The sequence below is a fragment of the Eptesicus fuscus genome, chromosome 19 (genome assembly GCF_027574615.1).
Source record: "Eptesicus fuscus isolate TK198812 chromosome 19, DD_ASM_mEF_20220401, whole genome shotgun sequence".
NCBI lineage: Eukaryota > Metazoa > Chordata > Mammalia > Chiroptera > Vespertilionidae > Eptesicus > Eptesicus fuscus.
In genome coordinates this window covers 54857999-54873142 of record NC_072491.1, presented here as the reverse complement: position 1 = coordinate 54873142, position 15144 = coordinate 54857999, and the positions used below count along the sequence as shown (strand labels likewise).

The following is a 15144-nucleotide window of genomic DNA, read 5'->3' as shown; positions in this document are numbered from 1 at the left end:
ATCCCTACGGCTTCGTGACCCTGCAGCCATCCTGAGGTTTAACCCTGTGCTGTTTTACACAGAGACACGCTGCACAGCTTATGGCTCTGCCACGCAGCCCCGGGAGCAGCAGGCGCCCCCAGGTCTGTGTAAGTGTCTTTATGATGTTCGTACGACAACAGAATCGTCTAAGGATGCACTTCTTATACTGTATCCCTGTCATTAAGTGGCACATGATTGTATACAATTATATCAATTATATTTGCCAATTATTCATTAATAAAGTTAAAAATAAGGAAATTTAAAAAGAAAAATAAACACAAAATATAAGGCAATTATTCATTAATAAAATTAAAAATAAGTAAAGAATTTAAAAAACTTAAAACTTAAAATATAAGGCAGAATGTGATTAGTGCCACATAGACACAAACACACACACGTAATACATGAATAAATAGAGGACCGTGGGAACCCAGAGGAAGACAGGAAACAGTGGGCTCGGGAGTCATCAGTCTTCAGGGACGTGGATTTCAATACACTACGAATGGACAGAATCTCAACCTTTGGAGAAAGGACATCTAGGACCCATGTGGCCTCCAAGATGAGAGGGGCCTTGCCTTTTCATCTGTGAATCCCCAGGGCTGGACCAGCGCCTGGCCCTTAGGAGAGGTTTAACAGACAAGCACCAAATGTATTCAAGGAAGTGAGAGCGAGGGCTGTTTCCTGTGAATCAGGCCGCACAGCAGCCTGGAAGGGGTGGAGGTGACCAGGGCGGCAGGGCCATGTCTCAGAGTCCTAAAGCCGGAGGAGGGCATTGACACTATTTGCTAGTCTGAGTTGGGACTGCAGGTTTTTAAGCAGAGAAATGACATAAGCAGAACAAACTTTTAGGATTCACTTGGCAGCAGGATGGAGGATCAGCAGAAAGAGGTAGAGCTTGAGTCAGGCGTTAGCTATGATACTAGTTAAGATGTGAAGCAATGCAAGTCTGAAACTGTAAAGGACACAGTGGGGATGGAAAGAAAACCACCAGCTGACTAGGATGTCCAGGCTGTTGTGGTGAAAGAGGTAGGGGGGAGGGAAGAGGGAAAGGGAGAAGGAGAGGGAGAGGGAGAGGGAGAGAGAGGGGGAGGGGGAGGAGGAGGGGAGGGGAGGGGGAGGGAGAGAGAAGGGGGAAAGAAGAGAAAGAAAAGAAAAGAAAAGAAAAAAGAAAAGAAAAGAAAAGAAAAAAGGAATTGAAGACGCCATCAGTTTTCACCCGGCATGAATGGGTAGGTAGCAGCGCTAACAGAAGAGAAGCCTGCTAGGTAAGTGATGGTGATGAGTCTCACCAAGCTCTGCAAGAATGGCTGTTGCAATAAGAAAAGCAGCAGACATTCCAGACCAGATAATGAGGCCTGCTTTAAAAGTAAACAAAGAGAAAAATAAAGCAAAAAATCTTAGTTATTTATGTTTTTAATTATATATATATTTACATGTTTAAAATTGAAGATTTGGAAAAGGGCACACCCTTTTCTTCAGCCACTTTATATCCAAACCGTGAAGCAGCCAATTAAATCAGTTTGTGAGAGCAGTTTTAATTAAACCTACATTCCCTAAGTTAAAACAGTTCTGTGTTCGCAACAAAACAGTTACCGGGCAGCACCAGGCAGGGAGACGTCAGCACCTGAGCCTCCTGGACACTCTGAGAAAGACCCGTAGACAGACGGAGTACGCGTCGGAGTCTGTGTGGCACTGCCCTCCTCCCAGGATGGGTATGAGGTCTTCTTCCTTCTACTCTGACCTACTGTGTGTCAGCCACTTCACAGGCACTGTCCCAGTACACCACCCTAAACTGGGCTCATTACCACTGTACTCAGGGCTCTGAGGCTCCAGCCGACGCATACTTTTCTAGAGGTTACACCAAGAGCAAGGGGCAGGGTGGAGCCAGATTTGAATTGCCCTGGCGGGACTCTACAGCCTGTGTTCTTTCCATTCCAGTGTGTGATCAGAGAAGAAGGGGGTTCTTAACATCAGGTTCTGGAAATTCTGAGTGAGTGGGAAAACAGAAAAAGCCAAAACAATTTAAAATAGGTTTTTACATTTTTAAACATAAAACTGTGAAATACAGCTTCTATAGACATATCACCAAAATTACCAGCCAAAAAACAATTATGGCGTCTACAGGGTGTTTGAGCAACCCAGCAGTCCCATCTACTCATAAGGAGCTGGGAGAGTCGGGAAGGCCCTCTGGGGCAGAAATCAGGTATGGAGGGCTGACCGATCCCTAAACGTCAACTAGTTTTCTTTCAAGTGACCCCAAGGCACATGCAGACATCATCCAGGCCGGAGCCGGCCAGTCCATGTGCTGCCTACTCCCCCCAGATCCGTGCTCGGACCATGCACCTGCTCCGCTGCTGCTCACATCCGGCAGCAAGTGGGGGAGAGGCTCGTGAGGCCGGGCCTCACCGGTCGCATGGCTGCTTTGACGACAGTTGGTTTCCTACGAACTTACGGAGAACTCCAGCTGATGACAAGTGTTCTGAGAAGTGTCAGTGAGTAAGGAAAGGGAACTTCCTCTCCACTCCTGGGCCCCACGTGGCACAAGCTTTAACGGAGACCCGCAGCGCAGGCGCCGTTTGCTTCAGAATGCCCTCACCGGCCCGCGGCGCGGGAGCCCCCGCCCCCGCAGAGCCGATTCCACACCCCCGCGCTCCACCCGCCCGCGCAGGGCCCGCGGGACTCCGCACACTCGCCCCGAACGCGCTCAGAATCACGCCCGGCGACAGCAGGCCGCACCCAGCGTTGGCGAGGCCGGGATCCGCGCGAGCCGGCAGGGCGCCGCCTCAGGGAGCCGCAGGCCTCCCGAGAGATCTGGGCCGTGCAGGCCTCACCCCGGCGCCGTCGGAGCCGGCCGCCCGGCAGGGACGGGGGTTCCGGGCCGCGAGCTCGGCGGGGCCCGGCCCCAGAGCAAGGCGGGGCCGGCGGTGCGCGGTGGCAGCGCTCTCTGGGACAGAACCACCTCCCGCTTCTCCGAAGCCGCACGCGCGTCGCGGGACGAGCCAGGCGGCCCGCGTGTCCGGCCGCGGGAGCTCGGGTCAGGCCGCCATCGGCGCAAACTCAGTCCTTCCCGGGGCGGGCTCTCCCGCGAGAACAGCCGCTGCCGTCCAGCCGGCGACCGCGCCGCTCTCGGCCACAGCGGGCCCCGCCCGGACGTCCCGACCCGGGCCACCCGCGGCGCTCGCGCTGAGTGCGGGGCGGACAGGCGCATCGCCGGGGCACGCAGCCCGGAGCGCAGCCGCGGCCATGAGGGGGCGGGGCGCCTACCTGTCGAGCAGCGGCGTGTGGATGTGCAGGTGCTTCACCGCCACCTGCACGCGCCAGTCGGCGTGGCGCGCGGACGACACGGTGCCGGACGCGCCGCGGCTGAGGAAGCGCAGGTCGGCGAGCTTGTGGGAGGGCACGGCGGGCAGCGCGCTGCAGATGGGCTCGGCGCTCATGGCTCCGGCCGCGCTGCCGCTCCCGCTGCCCACGCCCGGCTCCGCCTCCGCCCTGCGGGCCGCCAGACCTCCTGCTGCAGGTGGGCACTAGGTCGCCAGGTCGGCCATGCCCGCGCGGCCGCCCGCCGCCGCTTTTCCGGAGCCGCACCGACTGCAGTCCGGACTGAGACTGGCGGCCAGCGGCCGCAGCGGTGAGGCGCCTCCTCCCCGCCCCGCCGCATCCCGTCCGGCCCCCGGCCCCGCGCAGGCCCCGCCCCCCGCTGGCTCCTCCCCAGCCCCGCCCTCCGGCCCCGCGCAGGCCCCGCCCCTCGCACTGGCTCCTCCTCGGCCCCGCCCACCCGCCCCGCGGGCCCCGCCCCCACGCGCCTGGCTGCTCCCGGCTCCTCTCCCCCGCGCCTCTAGCGCTTCTCACCCGCTGCCATGGAGGAGCCGGGCGCCAGTGGTCCCCTGCCCGGTGGGGCCGCGCTGTCCGCTCCGCTCCGCTGCCTGACGAGCCGTGCGGGAGGCTCCGGCGCTGACGTGGCCTCGCACCCGAGGGAGCGCGAGCCCAGGGTGGCCTCCCGCCGGGTCTGCGGTGGGGGAGGGGAGGGGAGGGGAGAGAGCGGCGGGCTCGCGCTCCTGAGCCCCTGGCCTGCGGACCCGTCGCCCCCGAGCCGCTCGCCTCAGTGACGCACTGCGGCACAGCCGGCACGGCCTCCAGCCCTAGTTTCAGGGGCGCCCGTGTCCGTCCCGGGGTGCCTGGCGGGGGTGCCTCAGTCAGCCCGGCTGCACTCCTTCACTCACTCCTTTATTCACTCCTTCATTCACTCAGTCACTCCTTCATTCACTCCTTCACTCCTTTATTCACTCATTCACTCACTCCTGTATTCACTCCTTCATTCACTCCTTCACTCCTTCATTCACTCCTTCATTCACTCCTTCACTCCTTTATTCACTCATTCACTCCTTTATTCACTCATTCACTCCTTTATTCACTCCTTCACTCCTTCACTCCTTTATTCACTCCTTCACTCCTTTATTCACTCATTCACTCCTTTATTCACTCATTCACTCACTCCTGTATTCACTCCTTTATTCACTCCTTCACTCCTTCATTTACTCCTTCATTCACTCAATCACTCCTTTATTCACTCATTCACTCACTCCTGTATTCACTCCTTCATTCACTCCTTCACTCCTTCATTCACTCCTTCACTCCTTTATTCACTCATTCACTCCTTTATTCACTCATTCACTCCTTTATTCACTCATTCACTCACTCCTGTATTCACTCCTTTATTCACTCCTTCACTCCTTCATTTACTCCTTCATTCACTCAATCACTCCTTTATTCACTCATTCACTCACTCCTGTATTCACTCCTTCATTCACTCCTTCACTCCTTCATTCACTCCTTCACTCCTTTATTCACTCATTCACTCACTCCTGTATTCACTCCTTCATTCACTCCTTCACTCCTTCATTCACTCATTCACTCCTTTATTCACTCATTCACTCCTTTATTCACTCATTCACTCACTCCTGTATTCACTCCTTTATTCACTCCTTCACTCCTTCATTCACTCCTTCATTCACTCAATCACTCCTTCATTCACTCATTCACTCCTTTATTCACTCCTTCACTCCTTCATTTACTCCTTCATTCACTCAATCACTCCTTTATTCACTCATTCACTCCTTTATTCACTCATTCACTCACTCCTGTATTCACTCCTTTATTCACTCCTTCACTCCTTCATTCACTCCTTCATTCACTCAATCACTCCTTCATTCACTCATTCACTCCTTTATTCACTCCTTCACTCCTTCATTCACTCCTTCATTCACTCAATCACTCCTTCATTCACTCATTCACTCCTTTATTCACTCCTTCACTCCTTCATTTACTCCTTCATTCACTCATTCACTCCTTTATTCACTCATTCACTCCTTTATTCACTCATTCACTCACTCCTGTATTCACTCCTTTATTCACTCCTTCACTCCTTCATTTACTCCTTCATTCACTCAATCACTCCTTTATTCACTCATTCACTCACTCCTGTATTCACTCCTTCATTCACTCATTCACTCCTTCATTCACTCATTCACTCCTTTATTCACTCCTTCACTCACTCCTGTATTCACTCCTTCATTCACTCATTCACTCCTTCATTCACTCCTTCACTCCTTCATTTACTCCTTCACTCCTTCATTCACTCCTTTATTCACTCCTTCACTCCTTCATTCACTCTTTCATTCACTCATTCACTCCTTCATTCACTCCTTCACTCCTTCATTCACTCCTTCACTCCTTCATTTACTCCTTCACTCCTTTATTCACTCCTTCACTCCTTCATTCACTCAATCACTCCTTCATTCACTCAATCACTCCTTTATTCACTCATTCACTCCTTCACTCCTTCATTTACTCCTTCATTCACTCCTTCACTCCTTCACTCACTCCTTTATTCACTCCTTCATTCACTCATTCACTCCTTTATTCACTCATTCACTCCTTCACTCCTTCATTTACTCCTTCATTCACTCATTCACTCCTTCATTCACTCTTTTATTCACTCATTTGTTCACTTATGCACTCATTTCATTCCTTCTCACATGCACTCTTTCGCAGTCGGCCAGCCACACCCATTCACTCATTCCCTGCTCCCTCCCTCACTTGTGCACTCATTCATTCTTCATTTGTTACTTTACTCGTTCTCTCACTTCCCTCAGCCAGTCACTCGCACTCACATCCTCTCCTCACTTATGCACTCACTCACTCACTCACTCGTTCAGGTAACAAAGACTTCCAGAAAAGAAGACCAGAAAACCAGTGGGAAAGAAATGACCCCAAAATAGTTGAGAAGCTTTGCCAGGCCACAAGCACTGGGGTCTGTGAGGACCCTGCGAAGCCTTCATTAGGCAGCTCAGGACCACGATCAGGAGGACTCCAAGCTCAGGAGGACTCCAAGCTCAGGAGGACTCCAAGTGGTTCAGACGGACAGAACGGCCAGATCCTGGATCTCTTATGCGGAACAAAGCGCAGCTGTGAGTGAAGTGTCTCCAAGTCCCCAGGGGCTGGAACCTCGATTCTGTAGTCCTTCAAACTGCCCATCAAGTACAAGGGCAGAATGAAAACACACTTACAAGGAAGCAAGTACTTTCCATCCATCCACCTTAAAACAACAACAAAAACTACTAGAGAATGTGCTCTGACAAACATGGGAGGAAGTCAACAAAAAGAAAGACAAAGGACTAGGACAGTGGTCGGCAAACTCATTAGTCAACAGAGCCAAATATCAACAGTACAATGATTGAAATTCCTTTTGAGAGCCAAATTTTTTAAACTTAAACTTCTTCTAAAGCCACTTCTTCAAAATAGACTCGCCCAGGCCGTGGTATTTTGTGGAAGAGCCACACTCCAGGGGCCAAAGAGCCACATGTGGCTCTCGAGCCGCAGTTTGCCAACCACAGGACAAGGACAATGTGGTTGGAGAAACCCCAGGATGGAAGAACTATCTTCAGTTTATCTACCGAAACCTCAAACCTTTACCTTTCATGATGGTTTTCACCATTATACAGTTTTAAAAATATACATTATTACTTATATAGTTTAATTCCCATAATCAATTGGTGGAAGATAAAAAGCTTAAAGAATACTGAACTACATCAATTGATTGAGAAAAAATATATAATGAAACTAATTATGCAAATTAGGATAACATAAATTCACCTGTTGAAAATCCTATAAAATCATTGATTTGTTTTTCCATTGCTATTTTAGGAAATAGTAGCTTGAAATCTCTTATCTCTTCAATTTAGAAACAAGACTGAAAAATTGAAAAAGAAACCGCCTAAAAAGTCCAAGAATTTAAAACATCTCATATTCTAATTTTTGTATTTTTAGTCCAAAAGCATCTAGTAAGTTTTAAAAGCAAACAGTGGCAAAGCCTCTATCCTATATAATAAAAGCCTAACATGCTAAGTGTCCAGTCGTCTGGTTGTCCATTCAACCAAAGCATAATATGCTAATGATATGCTAAGGCCGCTCAACTGCTCGCTATGACATGCACTGACCACCAGGGGGCAGATGCTCCGACTGGTAGGTTAGCTTGCTGCTTGGGTCCAGCTGATTAGTACTGAGTGAGATGGGAGGGACACACACTGGAGTCCTCCCATGGCCGCTCACTGGCTGGCAACCTTCTGTGTCCCTCTCTGGCCCTGATTGTGCACCGGTGGGGTTTCTTGGCCTGGCCTGCACCCTCTTGCAATCCGGGACCCTTCAGGGGATGTCAGAGAGCCAGTTTCGGCTCGATCCTGCAGGCCAGGCCTAGGGACCCCACTGGTGCATGAATTCGTGCACTGGGCCTCTAGTAATTACATAATAATGAATGTTCTGCATGAGAAAACCAACATTTGGGGCACATTTGGTATCTTTTACCCAAAAAACAATCTCAAATATATTTGATATATTTGATGACATTGTGTCTATTGTTACGAAGAGCTAGAGAAGTACACATTTTTACAGTTAATGAGCACAATAATGTTTCTCACTTAATCATTCTAATTATGTTCAGACCTGAGATTAAACATGATGCCATTTAAAAATTGATTGATAACATGATGCTTTTTCTGATAATTAAACTAAACAAATTCTTCAGATGTCAGTTGGAAAAAGTAAATATTTCTCACACTTGAATTACTAGTAAAGATAATATTAAAATCAAGATGCAGAACACTTCTTAAACATTTTTTTCTGTTCTTTCTTTTTTTTTTGTTTTGTTAATCCTCACCAGAGGATACTTTTTCCATTGATTTTTAGAGAGAGTGGAAAGGAGGGAGTGGGGGAGAGAAGAAGGGAAAAAGAGAGAGAAACAGCAAAACCATTGATGTGAGAAAGACACATCGATTGATTGCCTCCACATAAATTAGTTATGTCCCACATGTGCCCCAACCAGGGTTGGGGATTAAACCCTCAACTCAGGTATATGCCCTTGACCAGGAATGGAACCCTCAACCCTTTGGTGGGCAGGGCCCATGCTCTAACCGCTTAGAAACACTGGCCAGGGCTAAATATATTTCAATCTAAAGTTGCATCTTTATCCTTTAGTATTTAGAAAACAGTGAAATTATTATTTTTTAATTCCCAAGCCATGGGCCGTGTGGCTCAGTTGGTTGGAACATTGTCCCGTGTAACAGAAGGTTCGGGTTCGATTCCTGGTCAAGGCACATACCTAACTTTTGGGCTTGATCACCAGTTGGGGCATGTACAGAAGGCAACCAATTGATGTTCTTTCTCACATAGATGTTTCTCTCCTTTTCTTCTCCCCCACCCCCTAACCCCTTTCCCCTCTCTCTAAAATCAGTAAGCATATCCTTGGGTGAGGATTTAAAAAAAATTCCCAAGGAGGTTAAACTAACATCTTTCTGTGAAAAGTACTGAAAAGGCAAACAAAAGGTGGAGACACTCAGCACACTCTTCAACCTAATGCAAGAACACCTGACAAAGGGCCAGGCGCCTACCTCACTGAGCACGTCCTGGCAATAGGGGATTCAATGCATTTTGAGCTGGGCATTTTTTTTTTCCCTTTTAAAAATTTTTATTGATTTCAGAGAGGAAGGAAGAGGGAGAGAGAGATTCATGGATTGGCTGCCTCCTGCAAGTCTGCCACTGGGGATCTAGCCCACAACCTGGGCATGTGCCCTTGACTGGAATCAAACCTGGGGCCTTTCAGTTCGAAGGCCGACGCTCTATCCACTGAGCCAAACCAGTTAGGGCTTGAGCTGGGCATTTTCATTAGAGATTTCTATTGTTGAATTTCTCTAAGTTTTAGGAAGTCCTTTTATTCTTAGTATTACCTGCTTGTGTTACATTGAATAAGTCTAATTCTATCTAGACAATTTAAGCTTCGTTGTTCTTTCAACAAACAAAAGGAGATAACACTTTAAGGTGGTATCAGGGATTTGAAAGATGAATACTTTGAAGACAGATTGTCATTTTTAGTCTTCAGTATCTTCAGTTACATTTATTTGGCTTTCAAACTCCGCAGTCCTCCTATAAATCCACTTTTACTTTCTCATTATTCCCCTATGTCCAAACAGATTAGAAAATTTGATGTGAGATTGGATGGGGGGAGGGAGAGTGACTGTGCTGGCCTCTGATCTGAATCTATTAGTGCCTGGAAGACAGTATTCATTTTTTAAAGCAGTCTTGTTAAACTATTAATTTAGGTTGATAAAACTATATATTTTTGTTTGTTAACTGTTTCTTTTCTTTTTCATTTAAAAAAAATATGAACTGCCTTTATTTATCTTTTTAAAAAATATATTTTATTGATTTTTTTACAGAGAGGAAGGGAGAGGGATAGAGAGTTAGAAACATCGATCAGCTGCCTCCTGCACACTCCCTACTGGGGATGTGCCAGCAACCGAGGTACATGCCCTTGACCAGAATCGAACTTGGGGCCCTTCAGTCCGCGGGCCAACGCTCGATCCACTGAGCCAAACCGGTTAGGGCTATAAACTGCCTTTAAATGAGGTTTTCTCTCCTGTACTTGTGCAGTTGGCTGTTTTAGACTGAGTATTATGGGTTGGATTGTATACTCCCAGGTTGAAGTCCCTAACCTCCAGTATATGTGAATGTGACTGGATTTGGAAACAGGGTTTCTGCTCCTGATTAAGTTGAGATGAGGTCACTAGGATGGGCCCAATCCAATATGCCTGGTTTCCTTATAAGAAGGGGAAACTTGGACAAGAGACACATGTGGATAAAGGGGAGATATTGTAAAGACACAGGGAGAAAGCAATCTACAAGCCAAGAAATGCGTAAGGCTCCCAGGAACTTGGGGAGAGGAATGGAAGAGGTTCTTTCTCACCACCCTCCGAAAGAACCAACACTTTTAGCATCTTGATTTTGAACTTTGAGCCTCCTGAAATGGGAGATAATACATATCTGTGGTTTGAGCTACCAAGCTTGTGGTTCTTTTTTATGGCAGGCTCAGGAAACTAAAACACCCAAGGTACATTTTTTTTTTCCATTTGGAGAATATAGACAACAGAAATTCGAAAAGCTAATATCAAAATCAGCAATTTTGCATTCATCCAATGCATGCACATTGCGCCATGCATTTTGTCATGATCATAGATTCTTGAACCTCAGTCAAGATGCAGAGCTAGTCTCTCACCACATATATCTCCCCTATCCCACCCCGTAACAGTCATACCCCCCATCCCTGACCCCTGACCTGTTTTCCATCTCTATAATTTCATTATTTCAAGAATGTTATGTTAGTGAAAGTGTGTGATTTTTGGAGGTTGGCTTTGTTCACTCAGCATAATGTCCTTGTGGTCCACCCAAGTTGTATCTTGTATCAGTAATTGATTCTTTTATTATTATTATTGCAGCATAGTATTTCAGGGTGGGGCGCACCAAGGTTGTTTAACCATTCACCTGTTGACATTTTAGTTGTTTGCAGGTTTTCGCTGTTACTAATAAAGCTGTGAGAACAATTGTGTTCAGGTTTTCGTGCAGACATCCATTTTCATTTATAAGACAGATGCCAGGAGTGTAGTTGCTGGGTGAATAGTAAGGGCATGTTTAGCTTTTTGAAGAGACTGCCACACCATTTTCCAGAGTGATTGTGTGATTTTACATTCCAGCCAGCAGTATATGAGAGGCTCCATCTCTCTGCATCCTATCAGCATTTAGTATTGCTATTATGTAGCTGTCTAGTAAGTATGGAGTAATAGCTCACCTGTAGACCCAATTCAATTTTGAACTTAATCATGTTAACTTTTTTCATATCGATGTATTCTTTAAGAAGAGGAAGAAGAAGGAAAAGGTAAAGTAAAAATTATGAACAACAAATACATATTTATCAACAAGTGAATCTAAAAATCAAGTGAATAAAAAATTTGATGAACAGAATAAACTGATGAATATAATAGAATACCTTTCCGCATTTCATATAATACTGGTTTGGCGGTGATGAACTCCTTTAGCTTTTTCTTATCTGTGAAGCTCTTTATCTGACCTTCAATTCTGAATGATAGCTTTGCTGGGTAGAGTAGTCTTGGTTGTAGGTTCTTGCTATTCATCACTTTGAATATTTCTTGCCACTTCAGTCTGGCCTGCATAGTTTCTGTTGAGAAATCAGCTGACAATTGTATGGGTGCTCCCTCGTAGGTAACTAACTGCTTTTCTCTTGCTGCTTTTAAGATTCTCTCTTTGTCTTTTGCTCTTGGCATTTTAATTATGATGTGTATTGGTGTGGTCCTCTTTGGATTCCTCTTGTTTGGGGTTCTCAGCACTTCCTGGACTTGTAAGTCTATTTCTTTTATAAGGTGGGGGGCATTTTCTGTCATTATTTCTTCAAATAGGTTTTCAGTATCTTGTTCTCTCTCTTCTTCTGGCACCCCAATAATTGGGATGTTGGTACGCTTGAAGTTGTCCCAGAGGCTCCTTACACTATCTTCATATTTTTGGATTCTTTTTTCTTTTTTCTTTTCTGGTTGGGTGTTTTTTGCTTCTTTGTATTTCAAATCTTTGACTTGATTCTTGCGATCCTCTAGTCTCCTGTTGGATCTCTGTATATTATTTTTTATTTTAGTCAGTGTATGCTTAATTTCTAGTTGGTCCTTTTTCATATCCTCGAGGGTCTCGCTAAATTTATCGGCCTTTTCTAGAAAATTCTTGAAAAACCTTATAACTGTGGTTTTGAATTCTATATCCAGTTGTTTGCTTTCCTCCATTTATTTCATTTGTGACCTGTTTCTTTGTCTCAGCATTTTGGCTGCTTCCCTATGTTGATAGAGTGGCTTTGTGTGCTTGGTGTCCTATAGGGCCCAGTGGCTCAGCCTCCCCAGTTACCTGAGGTGGACACTCTTGGTGCACCCCTTTGTGGCTGTGTGCACAGTCTTATTGTAGTTAAGCCTTCATTGTTGTTGGTATCACTGGGAGGAATTGACCTCCAGGCCAATTGGCTGTGAGGATCAGCTGTTTCTACGCTGGGAGAACTTCTGTGCTGGAGACACCCTTATGAGACAAGACTTGCAAAAGCCTCTATGCTCAGCTTGGATGGGGCAGAGTCTCAGGGCGGAGCAGACAGCAATGGCTTCCCGTCAGCCCTGCCCTAAGAGGCCCCTGGGTCTCAGTGTCCCGTGGTAATCGCTGCAAGCACCTGTGAAAGAAAGCCACCCTCGAGTTTCGCCCACTGCCAGACAGTCCAGTTTCTCCCTGAATGAGTCTGAGTCCCCAGAGTCTCGCTCGGAACTAGAGTTTAGAGCAGTCAGGAGCTTTCGTCTCCCTCCCGATTGAGAAAGCCAGCCACATACTCAGTTGCCAGCCCTCTCTACGTGCGCACCTCCATACCTCTGCCTTCTGCAGTTCCTCTGAGTCTCAGTGTGCTTTTCTCTTTCCGGACCATCCAGTTTCTCCCTGTATGAGTCTGGGTCCCCAGATTCTCGCCTGGAACTGGAGTTCAGAGCAGTTGGGAGCTTTTGTCTCCCTCCCACTTGAGAAAGCCAGCTGTGTACTCAGTTGCCAGCCCTCTACGTGTGCGTGCCTCCATACCTCTGCCTTCTGTAGCTCCTGAGTGTCAGTATGCTTTTCTGTTGTAGAATTTCCACTCAGCCAGCCTTTCCGTGGTTCTGGATGATGTCCATTTTGTCTTTTAGTTGTAGTTTTGAAATTGTTGTGCGAGGCAGAGTTTAGGTGTTTACCTATGCCGCCATCTTGGTTTCTCCCTGTATGACTATGATTTTTAATTAAAAAGAAGCACATGTACCAAATCAGCATGGTAAACATTCAAGAATTATAAAAATATGTGAAAATGAAAAGTAAGCCTTCCAGATTCTCCAGAACTCCAGTCCACCTCCCCTGAGGCAACAAATAAAGAATATTTTATGTGCCATAATACTAGGTGCTAGAAATACAAGACTAACAAATTACACATGGTCCATTCTGTTAGTGTTCTAAGGGAGAGAGACCTAAAGCAATTACAGCCGAGTGTGCTCTGGCAGGAGAGTCCAGGGCACTCAGATACTAGAGGAGAGAAGCATGCACGGTGATGTAATGAAAGAAAGGCAGAGTAAAAGGCCCAGTCACAGTTTGTAAATTACAGAGACAGGGTTCTTGAACCATCCGCTTGAGTCAAAGCCCATGTTCTTTCTGGGAACTGCCTGCAATTATCAGTGGAGTATTCCACTTTCAGTTTCACTTTATATAATGTCTCAGGAGAGAAATTTACTAGCCAGAGGGAATTTCCCAGCTATAAAAAGATGGTGCTGGCAAAAATTTATTATTAATAGGTATTTCATGGGAAATTCCACTTTCCTTTGACATTTTACTTGGCAGGTTTTCAAGAGTGTGGAAAGCTATGCTACTAGTCACTCAGTCTGCATTTAAAACTTTCAGCCCCTGAATTTAGCAGAATATTTTGAGCAAAATATACTAAGGTATATTAACTTTTTAAAGCAAAACACACACGCTTTTTTTTTGCTTTAGGAAGTGACTGTGTGAAAGAGGTTGTAAGTTCAGGACTCTTTGTACTGTCCTGTTTTGGGCAAACACAGACAAAGCTGTGGAAGAGGCAGCGCTACCCAGGCTGAACAGGTCATAAGAGGGCAAGTGGTGTGGAAACTATGACTGACGCAGGGCTCCCACGTCAGCAGCTGAACAGGGGCCAGAGAGCACTTGAAGGTTTGTTGGGAAAGGAACTCTCAGGAAGCGAATGGCAATGTCTTCCCTGCTGCCGCAGCCGTGTTGAACAACTCCAGGGATCACTGTCACACTGGGAGTGACTTCCCCATGGAGTACATTATGAATGGGCCCTGGACCTGTGCATTGTGGGGCCTATGGCCCGCTTACCTCCTGGGATTCCGAGTGGCTCAAGATATAAAATGACTGTAAAAGGCATTTACAGGAAGTCCTCGGGTTACGTAGGACTCGAGGTATGTCGTTTCGTGGTTACGTCGCCATCTCCCATTTATTTATAAAAAGAAAAAGTTCCGTCATTTCGACGTATGTACATATGCTTTTTTATTTATTTACCACAAGTAAAGGTCAGGAATTGTTATCTTTCTTTTAAATTTTTTTTTACTGTTTCACTTCATTACTGCTGTGTCTGCTCCATGTGAGTGATGTAGGCGGTTATGTAGGTGGGTTCTGACTTACGGCAAAAGTTGCATTACATCGCGCAGTAGGAACGGATCTCCGAAGTAACCCGAGGACCTACTGTATAAGTAAACTAGTGGCCCAGTTCACGAATTTGTGGACCTTGAAAGGAACTGTGGGTGGCAAGGCCGCTGTGGGCACAGAGGCGGATCTCAGCCCATCCTCCGCACACCCGCCTGGCCCCTCCTGCCTCGGCCCCTGGCCCCCTGTCTGCTGGCAGCCCCACTCCTGCCACCGCCGCTCCCACACACTGACAGCGCTGGCCCCACTTTCACCCACTGACAGCGTGGAGGGATCGGGACTGGCTGTGGGTGCCAGCAGGGCCGGCGCCAGCAGTGGGTGCGAGCGGGGCTATCGCCGACAGTGGGTGCGAGCGGGGCTATCGCTGACAGTGGGTGCGAGAGGGGCTATCGCCGACAGTGGGTGCGAGCGGCGGCTGCCAGCCCCGATCGCCCCTCAGGAGCAGGGGGAGGTGGAGAAGCCCTGAGGGGCGATCGGGGCTGGCAGTCACGGCTCGCACGCGCTGACAGT

General features: G+C 47.3%; 1 protein-coding gene across 7 annotated transcripts in view; it reads right to left on the bottom strand.

The window, feature by feature from the left end:
- RIPK2 (receptor interacting serine/threonine kinase 2) overlaps positions 1-3687 on the bottom strand; it is a 48488-nt gene extending 44801 nt beyond the window's left edge. For all 7 annotated transcript variants that reach the window (XR_008554525.1, XM_054708224.1, XM_054708227.1 and 4 more), the window contains exon 1: positions 3286-3687. Coding sequence is in view for 6 of the 7 variants with exons in the window: in XM_054708224.1 (XP_054564199.1) it covers positions 3286-3458 (173 nt within the window). In the remaining variant the exon portion in view is untranslated. The remainder of the gene's footprint in view (positions 1-3285) is intronic.
- Positions 3688-15144: the final 11457 nt, after the last annotated feature.